The sequence below is a fragment of the Canis aureus genome, chromosome 38, assembly GCF_053574225.1.
Source record: "Canis aureus isolate CA01 chromosome 38, VMU_Caureus_v.1.0, whole genome shotgun sequence".
Lineage (NCBI taxonomy): Eukaryota > Metazoa > Chordata > Mammalia > Carnivora > Canidae > Canis > Canis aureus.
Window position 1 is genome coordinate 23,862,351 of NC_135648.1, and position 15,406 is coordinate 23,877,756.

The 15,406-nt window shown below is 50.7% G+C and overlaps 1 protein-coding gene across 1 annotated transcript; it reads left to right on the forward strand.

Annotated features, from left to right (window-relative positions):
- The first annotated feature begins 642 nt into the window (after positions 1-642).
- On the forward strand, positions 643-10,846 carry FMOD (fibromodulin). Its single transcript, XM_077887264.1, has 3 exons — positions 643-830; positions 3,517-4,504; positions 9,002-10,846. The coding sequence occupies exons 2-3, from the start codon at positions 3,526-3,528 to the stop codon at positions 9,151-9,153; spliced, it is 1,131 nt and encodes a 376-aa protein (XP_077743390.1). The 5' UTR covers positions 643-830; positions 3,517-3,525; the 3' UTR covers positions 9,154-10,846.
- The last annotated feature ends 4,560 nt before the right edge of the window (positions 10,847-15,406 follow it).

Here is a 15,406-nt window from a genome sequence, read left to right on the forward strand (position 1 = left end):
CTACAACAGATGGATTTGAAGAACATTATGCTAAGTACCAGCCACAAAAAGACAAACGCTGTACAACTCCACTTATGCGAGGTTTCTAGAGGAGTCAAATTCATAGAGACAATAGAATGGTTGCCAGGGGATTATATGAAAGTGTGTGGTGGTAGTGCATAATAGGTGATCACAAATGTGAGCTCCCCTTCCTTTCCATTAATTCCAGTGGAGGAAAGAAACCCTGCCCAGATGAGTCTACACTGATAAGGGATGCAACCAGAGCCAGAGCCAGCTGTCCTGTGTCATGCCCTCTCATGCAGTAACCACTGGCATGGAGGGGGAGCCAAAAAGGCCAGAGTAGTCCTGGGTCTCTGGGGAGGACACAGGGGGTTGCTGAAAGAACTAAGATGGCTCTTCCCAAATCCTGGGCCTCCCCAGCCCTGCATCTGCCTTTGTGGGTTAAATGAGAAATCCAGGCACTTGGTAAGAAGCTGTGCAAATACCTTCTAGGATGCCACTAACCCATTCAGCAGAAAGACACTCAGAGCTGCCAATGCTTTAGGGAAGATCAGTGAGTGGAAAGAAGGTGGTTTTTCTAAGTCAGGACTGAAGGATTTTGCCTGGTGGAGTGTGAGCTCCGCCCCTGCAGCAGAGCCGAAAAAGCCTCCTCGGTCCCTCTCTTCACAATATTTGATCCGGAATTTGGGGGCGGGACCCTGGCCTGGCACAGACCCGCACACTCTCAGTAGACACTCTGTCTCTGTCTCTCTCTCTCTCTCTCACACGTTCTCCAACCCAAGGAGGCCAGACAGAGGGACGTGGTCACTCTCTGAAAGGTTCAACTGGAGGTAAGTTTAGTCATTTTACTTAAGTTTTTGTCCCTTGTAGTTCCATAACGGGAGAAAAAGAAAGAGCTCGAGCATGGGGAGAGGGGCTGGCAGGGGGGAGTCATTCCTCATGCTCCCATCTGGGCCATGACGCCAGGATACTGCAGACAGGCATGGGGGAGGAGGGAATGTGTTAGCCCTGTCCTACAGTTCCTTTCTGGTTGTTGTGGGAAGGGGGAACCTCCACTTCTCAGGCATGAGAAAAGGAAGGACCAGGTATCTAGCCAGCCAGCTCGGTTCTGCTAATACTCATAATCCCACCACCCCAGCCCTGCAGTGTGTCCAGTAGGCAGACTATGGTATCTGAGTGCTGTTATAGGGGAAGGATGGGGGGGCAGTGAGAGAGAGAGAGAGAGAGAGATAGAGAGAGAGAGTGTGTGCTGGGATGAAAGGGAGAGAATAAAGAGAAATGTTGAGAATCAACCACATTCAGGGAGCCATGAAGGAGGGTCCAGCCCAGCTGAGAGGAGGACTTCTGGTCTGATGTGGTAAGAGGCAAAGATCATTCTCCAGAGTGGGGGAATGAGAGAACAGCATTAAATCCTGAGTCAGCTCCCTAAGACTCATGGAGTACCATGAAGGTCTCTACTATTAGGGTGGGCAGGGGGATTTAAAAGTGTACAACCCTGGAGCAACACTGCTAAGAGACAGAGGGGAAGAGAGGCAGAAGCTCCCCACCCAGCTCTCTTAGCAGCCATGGCTCCTAAGGAGAGGCCAAAGTGGGTAGGATGCACAGCCCCTGGATAGCTAGATCTTGAAGAGGAAGGTGGATCTCGTCTGCCAAGATGCTCAGTCTGGAAGGAAAAATGGAGACAGAGGCTCACTGTGCCAGCCTCCAGACAGCTACCTTGGCCCTGCAGCAGCCTAAGGCTGTGCATGGAAAAATGCGCTGTTGGCAGTGGGCTGCTCCATCTATCTTTACTCCTGGCCAGAGCCAGGGCCCAGCCAGGGTGTCCAGGCAGTGGGCAGTTGGGTTGGCTTCTCAGAAACACTGTGGGCTCTTTGTCCGAGGCCTGAGGCTGCTTGAGGATGAGCCAGGTGGCTCTCCTCTGCAGCCCAGAGGCTAATGGAATGAAGGAGGCCTATGGGCATCACTTTTAGGAAATAGAGAGGTCTGGGGCCTGGGAGGAACGGTTGCAGAAGGTGACTAGATTGAGTGACACAGTCAGGGTCTTTCCCATCAGTTCATTGGATTTGATGCCGACTTTTAGATTTCTTTCTTCTGTCTCCAGTTGCCAACTTGAGGAGGCCTAATAGCAGTGTGAGGGATATATGTGACCCTTCCAGGACCAAGAAAGGTTCTAAGGTTCCTCTGCCCAAGGGTGAATCTCTTACCTCTGGAAGGTTCCCATTGCTTACAAGGGCTATCCAGTGCATTGGCTATAGGAATTCAGAGTAGGGTGACCAGTAGGGTCCCTCATCTTCCATATCTTCAGTTTCCCTCCCAGAATGCATCAAACCCACATTTCTCTCCAAGCCTGCCCTGTTCTCATCTCACTAGCATACAAGCTCAAAGCAACAGGTTGCCTGGCACTGGTGAGGAGAAGGGGGTAGTCATGGGGGCTGGTAATCCAGATGTCATCATAAATAGCTCAGAATGAGAGATGCCAGAAGCCCATTCCAAAGCCACATTCTCTTAGATATACACAACTTTCTTCAATCCCTATTCCATTTTTCAGCATTCTTCATTCATTTCTCTGGGCTCCACATGGCTCTAGCATAATGTCTATGGTGGAGCATGAGGGGAGGTAACACACTTTAGTAGATATTATACAAGAGATCCCGAGTGCATGGACTCAGATTCCACACACTCAGAACCCATCCTAGAAGACCAGTGTCATACCTGGTGCCAGTGTCCCCAATCTGGAGAGGACTGTAGCTATGGCATGAAGACCCTGTGCCAGCCAGGTTGCATGCATAGTCACAAACTGCCAATCGGAGAGTTTTCTCACCCAGCAGACTGCTATGGACACTGGCACTTTGAAAGGTCACCCAAGCCTTGTGGGGACTGCAGACAGCCCACACCCCTCACCAGAGACCAGAAACCAGAAACCCCCAGCTTGCCCAAGAGACCAAAAGATCTTCTAGGTGTAGTTCAGATCCTCCCCCTTTGAGGTCTCAAAATGCTTCTGGAGGTTTCCCACAAACATGGAGAGAACCAGAGAGCTTTTTCCTTGGACTCTTGGAAAATATTATATCCCTGGGGAGTTCAAACTGAATGTGAATTCAGGCCTGAAGAGCACCCACCACCGCCACGGGCATGATTGTGGTGGGCTCACCAGGTCCCCCCACAGAACCTTCAGGTTGCTAGAGGCTCCTAAGGACCTGCCTCTTGAAAGAAATGCAGTGCTCCCCATTCAAATTCCTTCTAGTCTGGAAGGCTCTGTTTCTGTGACTCTATGAGCAAGGTAGAATGCACCTGCCTCCCCCAGGTAGCCACAGTCCAGCCGGATCAAGTGAGCTGAGCCGGTGCTGGGGGAAGGCGTGCAGGAAGTGAGAGCAGGGTGGCCCCGCCCCCCAGGGGCTTACTGCAGATGTTAGAGCTGATTGCTCACAGCCCAAGGCTGGCCTCCCCGTTTCCCTGCCTCCCTGCCTCCCTACTGTCTCACTCATGCCTGCTTGCTCTGTTCTCTCTCCCTTCTTGCAGAGAGACAAAATGCAGTGGGCCTCCCTCCTGCTGCTGGCCGGGCTCTGCACCCTGTCCTGGGCCCAGTATGATGAAGACCCCCTTTGGTGGTTCCACTACCTCCGCAGCCAGCAGTCCTCCTATTATGATCCCTATGACCCTTACCCCTATGAGCCCTATGAGCCTTACCCCTACGGGGTGGAGGAAGGCCCTGCCTATGCCTATGGCTCTCCACCCCCGCCAGAGCCCCGAGATTGCCCCCAGGAATGCGACTGTCCACCCAACTTCCCCACAGCCATGTACTGTGACAACCGCAACCTCAAGTATCTGCCCTTCGTCCCTTCCCGCATGAAGTACGTCTACTTCCAGAACAACCAGATCTCATCTATCCAGGAAGGTGTCTTCGACAATGCCACGGGGCTGCTCTGGATTGCTCTCCATGGCAACCAGATCACCAGTGATAAGGTGGGCAGGAAGATCTTCTCCAAGCTGAGGCACCTGGAGAGGCTGTACCTAGACCACAACAACCTGACCCGGATGCCTGGCCCGCTGCCGCGATCGCTGAAGGAGCTCCATCTCGACCACAACCAGATCTCGAGGGTCCCCAACAATGCTCTAGAGGGTCTGGAGAACCTCACAGCATTGTACCTCCAACACAATGAGATCCAGGAGGTGGGCAGTGCAATGAGGGGCCTCCGGTCCCTGATCTTGCTGGATCTGAGTTACAACCACCTGCGGAAGGTGCCTGATGGACTGCCCTCGGCCCTGGAGCAGCTGTACTTGGAGCACAACAATGTCTACTCGGTCCCTGACAGCTACTTCCGGGGGTCGCCCAAGCTGCTGTATGTGCGGCTGTCCCACAACAGTCTCACCAATAATGGCCTGGCCTCTAACACCTTCAACTCCAGCAGTCTCCTGGAGCTTGACCTCTCCTATAACCAGCTGCAGAAGATCCCCCCAGTCAACACCAACCTGGAGAATCTCTACCTCCAAGGCAATAGGATCAATGGTGAGACACTGACAAAGGGGAGTGGGGAGTAGCTTTGAAGAAAAAAAAAAAAAAAACCCTATTCTGAGTGCTAGCAGCAATACAAAAGCCATAGACATAGGGAACCAAAGAGCACTGATGAAGCAATCTGCAACCCAAGCTCTCCCCCTGTACAAGAGGTACTAAGTGGCATGTCCCTAGACCAAACAGCAGTGCTGGGAAAATTCAGTAGGGGGTGGGGTGGCCTGGAAGAAGTCATTCCAGAAGAGGTAAGCCTTGAGAGATAAGTGAGTGCGGGCCAAAGGAAAGGGAAAGGGACAAAGCCATTCTAGGGAGTGGAAGTGTCACACAGGAACCAGTCACTGAATAGGTCACCTGTAGGGGACAGCCCCTGTCCCTGTGTGTCTGAGTTGCTCATATGTTGAGGAGCAGCAAGAGGGAAGTGTGCAGAGGTTTGGATGAGAGCAGTTCATGGAGAGGGGGATTTAGGACTTCTAGGGTCCATCTTGGGAGGAAGGTGGGCTGTGAAGAAACCATAGCATTTGTACTATTGATCGAGACGAGGATGAGCTCTCTGCTTCCACATGTGCTTTACGCCTGCCTCCACAGCCCATCTTGGTTTTGGCTGTTTATTTTTTGAACATAACAACTGTTGGATAAGAACATGCGACCTCTGTGAGCTGAATGAGGTACTTGTTCTGGTCAGTTCTCCCTGGAGTACAAGGAACCCCTGGTGGGGGAAGCAGAGGTTCCCCTAGGGTCACAGGGGCCCTATCACCACAAGCTCCAGGGTGGGAGTGGGGGTAGAATGCTCAAGGACACAGGCCTCTTGTTTTCCAAGCACTTCCCAGTAAATGCCTACAGGAATCCAAAGGGCTACCTCTCTGCCTCTTATGACCAAAATATTCATTTCAGATAGAATTATCTAGTTGCTCTTCAGGATCCGTGTCAGGATCTCAGGTTCAGAAAGTGCTTACATTATCCCAGGGCCTCTGATGTTGGAATCCCAGCTCGTAGGTCCTGAGGCTTCCTCCAGTCAGCAAAGTACCCCCTTCCTTGGGAAAGGACTCACTACCCACCATGGGCAAAGGGCTTTGAAGCAGAGCCTGCTGTGAGCAAACCAGCCATCAAAGCCCAGATAGGGACTGAGCTTTCATCCCCTCTCTCTCTGTCCTTTCGCTCCCCATGCTCAGGGAACAGATTAGTCATTTGGCAACATGCTAATGGGCTGGATAGCCCTGTGAGTCAAAGAGGCACCCAGGCCCAGAGGTCGACAGCAGGGCAGGCGAGGTGAGGAGCTATCTGGTCCTCTGCTTTGAAGCCCAAGACCCCATCATGGGCACACGACTGTTTAATTTGTAAAGTGTCTCTCTTTGGGGGAGGGAGGATTCTTCTTTTCCTGAGTAGGCCAGCTCTCTGAGACGTCTCTGAGATGTCGCATGCTACAAAAGGTTTGACATTTACTCGTGGCTGTCCATCATCCCACCCAGAAGTCACTTGCCACCCCACTCTGAATCCAGAAGGACTGCCACATCAGAAATGTCATATTATGTGTCATGTTTGACCCCGAAAATGTGACAGCAAAGAGCAGCTGCCAAGGGAGAGAACCCATTAGTTATTGCCTGATTATATGTAGTCTGGGAAAGTTGGGGTGGGAAGGGCTCCATCACGGCACCCTGTCACCCTCTGCCTTCTGCAGAGCACATCTGCCATTCAGATACAAGCTGGTCCACCCATTCCCAAAGCTCTGTGGAAGATCAAACCACTTCAGCTAAGTGGACCAAGGTCTGATGAGAAAGCTCTCCATTAAGTCAAACAACTTAAAAATGTTCAGCGTCTCCCTCAAATCCCTTCTTGCATCATTTAAGCCAAATCCCCTGATCTAGTCATCATTTAGTCTCTCTGCCAGTCTTCTTCTGAGGGAAAATAATACCAATTCTTGCATTTAATTTTTCTTAAATTAGCAAACTAAGACATGTGAGGTGCTTGGCCTAGGGCTGGGCACATAACTGAAAAGCAGTAGACGATAACAGTTACCAGCTTCTTCCTCTCATTGCCACTTGGAAGTTGACAGGCATACTTTCGTTTTGTTTTACTCTTTGCATTGCGGAGATGGAGACCCTGAAAGGGAGCAGTCATCTCTCCAGGTACCCACCTGCGTAGGTAGAACCCTGAACACAAGCCTTCAACATGTGAGGACCTGGCACCAGGTGTTTCTGGCTGAGAACATGAGGAATACCTCTCTGATTCGGACCATCAGCAGGAAGGACAGTGCCCTGAGTTTGACCCCCCTCTCCCAGGGCATCCTCCCACAGTCAGTTGCTGGGCTGGGGGTGGGGGTGGGTGGGACCCAAGTAAATCTGGGGGAGGAGCTACATGGAGGACAGAAACTAAAGGGTGTGCTGGGGAATAAAGCCCTCCCTCCCCCTTCCCTCTTCCATTAGGATCTCCCTCAGATTTTCCAGCCTGGCAACAGCAAGGGAAGACAGCTCAGAATGTTATTCATTCAAGGGAGCAGGGTGGGTACCCCAGGAGGAATTTGGAAAGACTTATGTCAGTATTTAATCTGGCCTGTAAAATGTCCTCCAGAGTCTCCAAGCAGAAGCCCTGTCCTTTCCTTGAGCTTGGGGGAGACAAACTTGGGGCACCGTGCATCTGCTGTGTGGATAGACTCCACGTACTTGGTGTGTCTGGCAGTCCTTAGGTATTCCCTGTATTTATATAAGTGTGCAGGGATCCAGGATTTTAGCAGATGCTCTCAGAGCCCGAGTCTGGGGTGGAGAATCAATCTGGTACAGTCCCCAGTAGATTTGGAAATGATCTCTAAGCCGAACTACCTGACTTCTCCCCAGCCCATTCCACTCTATCCTTCTCTGTGGCCACCCCAGGTGCACCCCCAGCCTAAACTCTGCACCCAATCTGACCATTCAGAGTCCACTTAATCTACTTCCTGGGACCAGAAAAGAGATGTCCAAAAGTGTCCACAAGATCCCCACCACCCCCACCACACTGCACCCCTGTCCCCACGTGTCTCCCTTCCTACCCTTCCCACCCTGCAACTGAATGCTGTCCACAGAAGGGCATTTCCCAGCCTCTCCCCTCTCCCCAGCCCTGTGTCTTATTATTCTTCAGGGCTGGACTTTGTGTCTTTGTTGCAGTACAAGTTAATGGGTTGCAGCCTTGCCGCATTTCCTCTTGGTCAGTTCTTGGGAGAGACTGAAAACAAGTGTTAGTGCTATGGCAAAGCACTTTCCTGGCCAGCCTATTTAAGCTCCCACACTGTCTTCCTCGCAACCTTCCCTTTCACACCTGCAACCACAACCTCATTGAGGCCAGCCACAGTGCTCCCAGGAAAAGAGTCAGAAAACCTTCCTCCTCCCGCTCCTCCCGCTCCTCCTGCTCTTCTTAGTCCTCCCGACCACCCAGGTAGGCTGAGGAATGCCTCCGGTGGAAGCAAATGCAAGCTCTGGGTCTGCAATGTAGTGACAGCCCTCAAAGTATATCCCACCAAGACCCAACAGGTGACTTCACCTGGACCCCCCCCCCCCCCCCCCCCCCCCCCCCCCCCCCCCCCCGGCGGCCGTCAGGCACCCCTTCGTGGTGACTTGCGTCATCCCTGCTGGAGTTTTAGCTGAATTCTTGGTTTGTTCCCTTCAAGTTCCTGACCCAGTAGACCCGAGACAGAAGTGGTTGATATGTCCAAGAGGAGAACCAGAGGGAAAAGAGAAGGATTTATGTTAAACCCCAAAAGAACTATTTTGTTCATTAAGATCATGTGTTTTGGGGAGAGGGGGAGAACAGCTTCAAAAAATCTTTTGAGATTTAAAAAAAGGGAGGAGTCAGGTAAGCCATCTCACATTAAATGTAGGAGGCAAGGGAACTATCTGTTTGACTGTTGAGGTCCACAGCAGCTCTTTTCCAGCTTCTCGGATCTGCGGGCCTTGCTCATTCCTTCGGCAGTACTTAGAATGGAGACATGCACCCCCTCAAAGCTCCTGCACGCAGAGGTACTTGTCTCCCTGCCCAGGCTTTCTCTCTTTCATTTCCTGCCACCCTCTGTATCTGCCAGAGTGTCAGGAGATATTCCAGATCTAAGTCCCTCCACGTCCCCAGTCTTCCTTCTCAGAGAACAAGCCCTCCTTCTCCAAAGGCCATCAAGTCCTTCGAAGCTGCAACGTTGGTCTCTGACTACCTTCTGCTCCCACTGCTGCCCACAGAAGGGAAACGATAGATCGGATCCTGGCTGGAAGGACACTCAAGGACATCCCAGGGTCTGCAGAGCACCGTGCAGATAAAGGCGTGGTGTTTCGGGGGGCCAGGGCTGCAGACGCAGGCAGCGATCCCGCTCTGGCCCTGGTGTTACCCCCTCGCGGTGCCGGTGGGCTTATGGCCCCACCCAGCCAAGTCCCGCTGCTCCCCCCAGAAGGGTTGAAGCCGCTTCACAGAGGCTGACCTGCCTCCCTGTGGATCCGGGTCTCTGATCCGGGCTTCTGCACCCCTTCCCCCTTGTCCCCACAGAGTTCTCCATCAGCAGCTTCTGCACCGTGGTGGACGTCATGAACTTCTCCAAGCTGCAGGTGCTTCGCCTGGACGGCAACGAGATTAAGCGCAGCGCGATGCCGGTGGACGCGCCCCTCTGCCTGCGCCTTGCCAGCCTCATCGAGATCTGAGCGGCCCTTGCATAGGGCACGGGGCCCAGGGCCCCCACGCCCCACTGCATTTGGCTTGATGGTTTGGTTTGGCTTTTGCTGGAAGGTCTGGGACAGATCATGTGACAGAAGTCCACGGGCTCCCTCTGTAGTCTTCTTCCCTGTAGTCAGGGTCAGGTGGGATCAGGGGACAGGCAGCCTTTTACTGAGAGACATGGCTGTGGCTCTCTTTTCAGGACAGACGTGGTGGCAGAGGATATAATCCCTGGAAATCCCAACCCCAGAAATCTCACTGCCCCTAGGTTCTTCCCAATGATCCGGTGTCATGAACTTGACAAGGCCCTTGGGCAACAGCACATAACGTGCTTTCCCCACAATCCCTGGCTCTCTCTGTGAGCAGCGCTAGACAGCTCTCCTGCGTGCTGGGCTGGTGGTGCAGTTACTCTGGGCTCCCTCTCAGTGCTCCTCGGAATATATACCTCTTACCCAACTGCCTCCTCCTTACCCTCCTCATCTGCTCAGCCTCGCTCCACAGACTCCTCTTCTGTGCCTTAGGCAGAAGCATGAGAGCCCAAGGCATGTGGGCCTGTGTCCCATGGCCTGTGCAGAGAACTCACACTAGTGTCCGGGGGTAGAAGGAACCCAAGAGTCATCTCTACACCTCCCTAACCTCACTCCTTGAAAGCTACCAGGTTGGAAGTCACCAGCGTGATGGCAATATTCAGGGACTGATGAGAGAAGACACAAGCAACTTTAGGCTTTGATAAGTGGATAGGGCTGTATTTTAACTGGGCAGTTCTTTGAAGGTGGATCAGACTTCTAAACAGGAAAGGCCATATCTTGCTTACATCAGCATCCATAATAGTGACAAACATCCCGAATCAGCTGAACTGAGGAAGTAGCCCCCAGAGTTCCACCCTTGCCCCAAACACCCTCCGTGTGCCCCCAGCAGCTCTTTACTTTATCCTCCAAGGCACGTGGTTCTCAAAGCACGAGAAAGGTAGTTGGTCCTCTTCTCTTGTCCAAGCAGAAAGGTCTACATCCTGATGGGAGAAATGGTCTCCAAGCAGCCCTGGGCATGTCTGGCTAGCCCAAAGGAGGATGCTGTGGTTCGGCTGTTATTAATTGATTTGTGCTGAGGCCATAGTTCATAGTGAAAGCTCTGGCTGGAGATGCTTGTTGGGTCTGTGAAGCCTGGGCCAGGCAGCCAAATCTGGCCTGTGCTGAGGATGAAACCCTCTGCTTTCACATCTCTGAGCTGCACCCTCATTACTGAAGATGCCTTTTGCTTTATAGCTTTGCTGGAGAGCAATTCATTCTTCCCATGTCTGAAAGGTAATGTTGCCTGGGGCCTAAGCGTCCTGCTCCTTTGGGCACCATTGGAATGGAGCCATCTGGGAGGTCAGGGACGGGGACTGCCTGAGGAGAGCTAGCCCTAGCCTGGCCCCTGCCCAGATGCCATTCCATCACTGATATTTAAGTGAAGGGGAGGATCCCTAGACTATGTTCTTGGCTCCAGACTCAAAAATCCACAAAAGCCAAACCAGCTCATTTCAACAAAGGAGCGCTGATGTGAGGGGCAAGGCTGCCTCTGCTCCAGGCTCTTCAGAAAGCATCTGCATGTGAACACCATCATGCCTCTATAAAGGATCCCTATTACAGGAACAGCATGAGTGGTGGCTAACCTGACCAATAAAGTTATTTTATGATTGCATCTGCAAGAATGGAGTCATTTAAGGCACACACAGAAGGGTTACTTTAAGGGCACCTAATGGGTCACATTGGCCTTGGACTGGACGAACCACCTTTCTCGTCTATTCTGCTTGGGGCAGATGTAGCTGGGGCGGGGGAGGTTAAAAAAAAAGTCACCTGTATGAAATTTCTGGTTAGCAAACTTGGTGTTCTGGAAGTTCTTCCATAAGTCTAACTTCAATCCCGCTAGTTACACACTTCCTTCCATTTGATCCCCAGGAGAGAAAAAAACAACTGGGTTTTTTTTCCAGTCATAGTTAGCATTTTTCTTCCTCCACCAATCTTGGCTCCTCAAGCCAGGAATTCTGGGGCTGGCGGGTCCTGAGTATTGTTGCCTTACCTGCTTCTGCCCTCTACTGGCCACTGTGCAGAACTGAGGGTAGTAGAAGGCGGTGCAGCGCCACTGGGCCAGGACCAGGAAAAGCGCAGCCTTCAGCAGAGCGCTCCTTCATTCAATCTCTCCGGAAAGCCCGGAGGTGCCTTTTGCTTAGCAGATGTCACATGAGTTAGGAGGGCGGACCAGACAGGCGCTTTGGGGACAATCCATTGTTTTCTAATAGGGAAATCACTGTGGGACGCCTGGGTGGCTCAGAGGTTGAGTGTCTGCCTCAGTTCAGGGCATGACGCCAGGGTCCTGGGATCGAGTCCCACCCACATTGGGCTGCCTGCCGGGACCCTGCTTTTCCCTCTGCCTGTGGCTCTGCTTCTTTCTGTGTCTCTCATGAATAAATAAATAAAATTAAAAAAAATAGGGAAATCCATGCAACTGATGTTTATCGAGCTGAATATATTACTTGCTGAATACATTCACTCATACATTCTGTGAAGTTCTTTGCTGAGACTATTTCAAATGTTACAACTCCATCTTAACTAACTTGATTATTCTTCTCTGGAGCAAGAGATAGGCAGGAAGGGGTAGGGAGTGCCGGAGGGTAAAAAGATGCAAAGGAAATCACAACTTCAACCACTCTTGAGGGACAGTGGCACACCTGCCTTGGTGACCCAGCACAGAGATGCCTCATGCAGCAGGCGGAGAAACACACAGAGCCAAAGGCTTCTCGTAGCCAAGCTACCAAAGAGAATCCTCTGCCTCTCTCTTTGGCTTCTGAGCAGCCCCTGGGAACAGCCCAGCCAAGGTAGAGCAGCGGGAGAATCCAAAGCCAGGCTTGGCCCTGTTTGCAAGGATCCTCTGGTTTCTAAATCTGATGCTTCTCAAGAGAATAGCAAGAGTGGGCGATCTGTCAGGCTTGGTTGGCTTTCCTTTGGGTCACCATTTGGCCAGTTCTTATTAGGTGCTCGGTACTTCACTTACCTTACGTCCTTAGCATTCCTAACCATTCTGTGCCATAGGTACTAGTATTTTTACTGTTTTACAGATGGGAAAACTGAGGCTCAGGGAAGCTGAGATCACCCCAAGAGGAAGCATTGAGGCCAGGATCTAACCTCTGACTGAGGAGGCCGAGAAAATGAAGGCCATTCCACTTTACGTTCAGCGTTAGCAAAAGTACGGCCGTCCCAGGCCCCTGTGAAGAAGAGCTGGATTTTACATTACTTCAGTTACAGGAAAAAAAACAGCTTACAGCTTAACGCCCTATAAAGCCCCATATTAGAATGAGAACAGAGCTCAATGCCCTTGAAGGCCCCAAATCAAAATGTAAACAGAACTCGAGGAATTGCTCCAGCCCTTCTGGAGGTCCCCGAGACCAGCCCTTAAAACTAAGCTAAAACCCACCTTGGGGTCCAAGTCCCTGCTCCGCTGTGTCGGGTGTACTTGGACGCAAGCTCGAGCTTGTAAATCAACCCTCGTGTGTTTGCATCGGTGTCGGCTCCTCGGTGGTTTCTCGGATCCGCGATCTTGGGCACAACGTGACCTGTCAATTTTGCTCTCCTGTTTCTCCTGGGCTGGGCCTGAAGTCTCCATGTCACTGGGGTAAGCAGGTCTGCCAGGAGTGCAGAGGGGCCATGGTGGTAGATGGAGTGCCATAGGGGAAGGAGGGCCATCTGACTTGATTTGTGATGTGCCTAAATCCATCCTGCTAGTATTCACAATCCCTTTATGAGTTTCCCATCTGAAATGTACTCTTCATCTGTCAATAAGGAAGGATCGTTGTGCAGGCAATGTGTGTATTACAGAGAAGGAAAGCAGGCAGCCCCTGCCTCGCAGGCTTTATTGTCTAGTTCAGAGACAAACATGGCACCAAAAAAATTGCGGGGCGGTGGGAGGGAAGAGGGTTGGTACCATGTAGTTACAAACTGAGAAAGGGCTGTGAAGGACATAAGCACGGGTCTGCATGAGGGTGACCAAGGAGGCTGGCCTAGACTGGCAGTTCAGGGGCAGATAGTAGCTGGATGTAGGGCACCATTATCTAGATGAAGAGGTGGGAGGAGCAGTCCAGGAGCCCTCACAGCCTCTGTCAACTTCCTAAGTGGGAGGAAGCTGACAGCGAAGAGGGCTGGAGCAGCGAACGAGGAAGAGGGTTTCAAGCGATAGATGGATATGTGAGTGGGGATCAAACTGCCCACTGCCTCCGTTTCTCTTATTTCAGACCCAGGTACCAGGAAACTTGCCAACACCCCAAATCCCCTAAAGGTCCCTAAAGGCGTGCATTATATTTAATCTCGCGGTACCGAATTTCAACCACTAGAGGGAAGCATCTCACTTTGCACCATCAGAGCTTTCCTGAAATCCTTGCAGGCTGCAGTCCACTCAACTTTCTCCCAACCGCTTTGATCCTCTGATCAAAGTCCTCAGCCACACTGGACACTGACCAAAAGAATTAAGGCACCAAAAGTCACTGTAGTAACCAAGGAGCCTTGACCTTTGTGTGCTGGTGACCCCTTTGGCAGGCTAGTGAAACTATGGACCTCTTCTCAAAATGTTTTTAAAGACATACATAGGGTTCCAAGGGAACCCAACTACATTGAATACAGTTATCAAAATAGAAAATACATAAGTTTTTATATAGTATAATGTTTGCATATTAATGCAAAAAAATGGCAAGATCTAGCAATAAGTCTAACTACAGTCATTTGGAAGTACTGTTGAGCATAATGGCACTTTGAACTATTTTCAATAATTGTGATATGACATAAAAATACCTGCAATTTCAGTTGGTGACAAAGCCTCAGTTACCATTAATACCGCAGTTGTTTGTTATCTTTGTAATTGGAAGAAATGTTAAACTTCAGTTAGCTGTGTGAAAAATGAACATATAGGGACGCCTGAGTGGCTCAATGGTTGAATATCTGCTTTCCGCTCAGGGCGTGATCCTGGGATCCGGGATTGAGTCCCACATCCGGCTCCCTACTGGGAGCCTGCCTCTCCCTCTGCCTATGTCTCTGCCTCTCTCTGTGTGTCTCTCATGAATAAATAAATGAAATCTTTTTAAAAAAAATCAAGATATAGTATTTTCGGGGCACCTGGGTGTCTCACTCGGTTGAGAGTCTGTGTTTGGCTCAGGTCATTATCCCCGGGGCTCTGGGATAGAGCCCTGAGCCCTGAGTTGGGCCCCCTGCTCAATTGGAAGTCTGCTTCTCCCTCTCTATCTGCTTCTCCCCAATCCCCACCTCCCACACCCTGCTCATGCTCATGTTCTCTGTTTGTGAAATAAATAAATAAAATCTTTTTTAAAAAAAAAGATATAGTATTTTCTCATCCAAGTTCCCAGACTCCCTCTAGTTAAGCCATGGAAAGATAGGCAAAAAGGATGGATCACAGAAGAAAGGCAAGAAAAGAAAATACGTGTGGTCTTTTCTCTCCATGAGCATAGCTCAATCGAATGTTTATCAAACAAACTCAAACTCAATCTAATCAAAGTCTACAAATGTTTATTGGGTGCAAAACCCCAAGCCATTAAATGTCAATAGTTAGTGCATTCAGGATTTGAAAGAATGGATATAAAGCTCTCCTGGTACTTGCTGTGGAGTTTGGTGAAGATAATAGTAACTAACATGTATTTTGCCTTAGCCTTTGGAAAGACAGTTAATTTGAGGGGCGCCTGGGTGGCTCAGTGGGTTAAGCCTCTGCCTTCAACTCAGTTCATGACCCTGGAACTCTGGAATTGAGCCTTACGTTGAGCTCCCTGCTGAGCGGGGAGCCTGCTTCTCCCCCTGTCTCTGTTGCTCCCTACCTCTCATGCCCTCTGCTTGTGTGCTCTCTTGTGGGTTTTTTTAAAGATTTTATTTATTTATTTATTCATGAGAGATACAGAGAGAGACAGAGACACAGGCAGAAGGAGAAACAGACTCCTCACAGGAAGCCCAACGTGGGACTGGATCCTAGGACCCTGGGTCACACCCTGAGCCAAAGGCAGACAATCAACCACTGAGCCACCCAGGTGCCCCATAAATAAAATCTTTAAAAAAAAAAAAAGAATAGTTAATTTGAGAACCCTTGACGCAGTCTGACTTAAGTGCTGAATGAAGTATATGGACAAATGTTTCCTTATTTGTTTTAAAAGAGGAAGAAATGATTTCCTGGCTGAATGGCCAGGCAAGCTGTAGGCGCAACCCTTAGCACCTT

Excerpts from the sequence above, each read along its gene's own strand:
- FMOD (XM_077887264.1), top strand. The coding sequence starts at position 3,526 with ATGCAGTGGGCCTCCCTCCTGCTGCTGGCCGGGCTCTGCACCCTGTCC. Across the intron at positions 4,505-9,001 it reads CCAAGGCAATAGGATCAATG|AGTTCTCCATCAGCAGCTTC; the intron begins GTGAGACACTGA and ends TTGTCCCCACAG.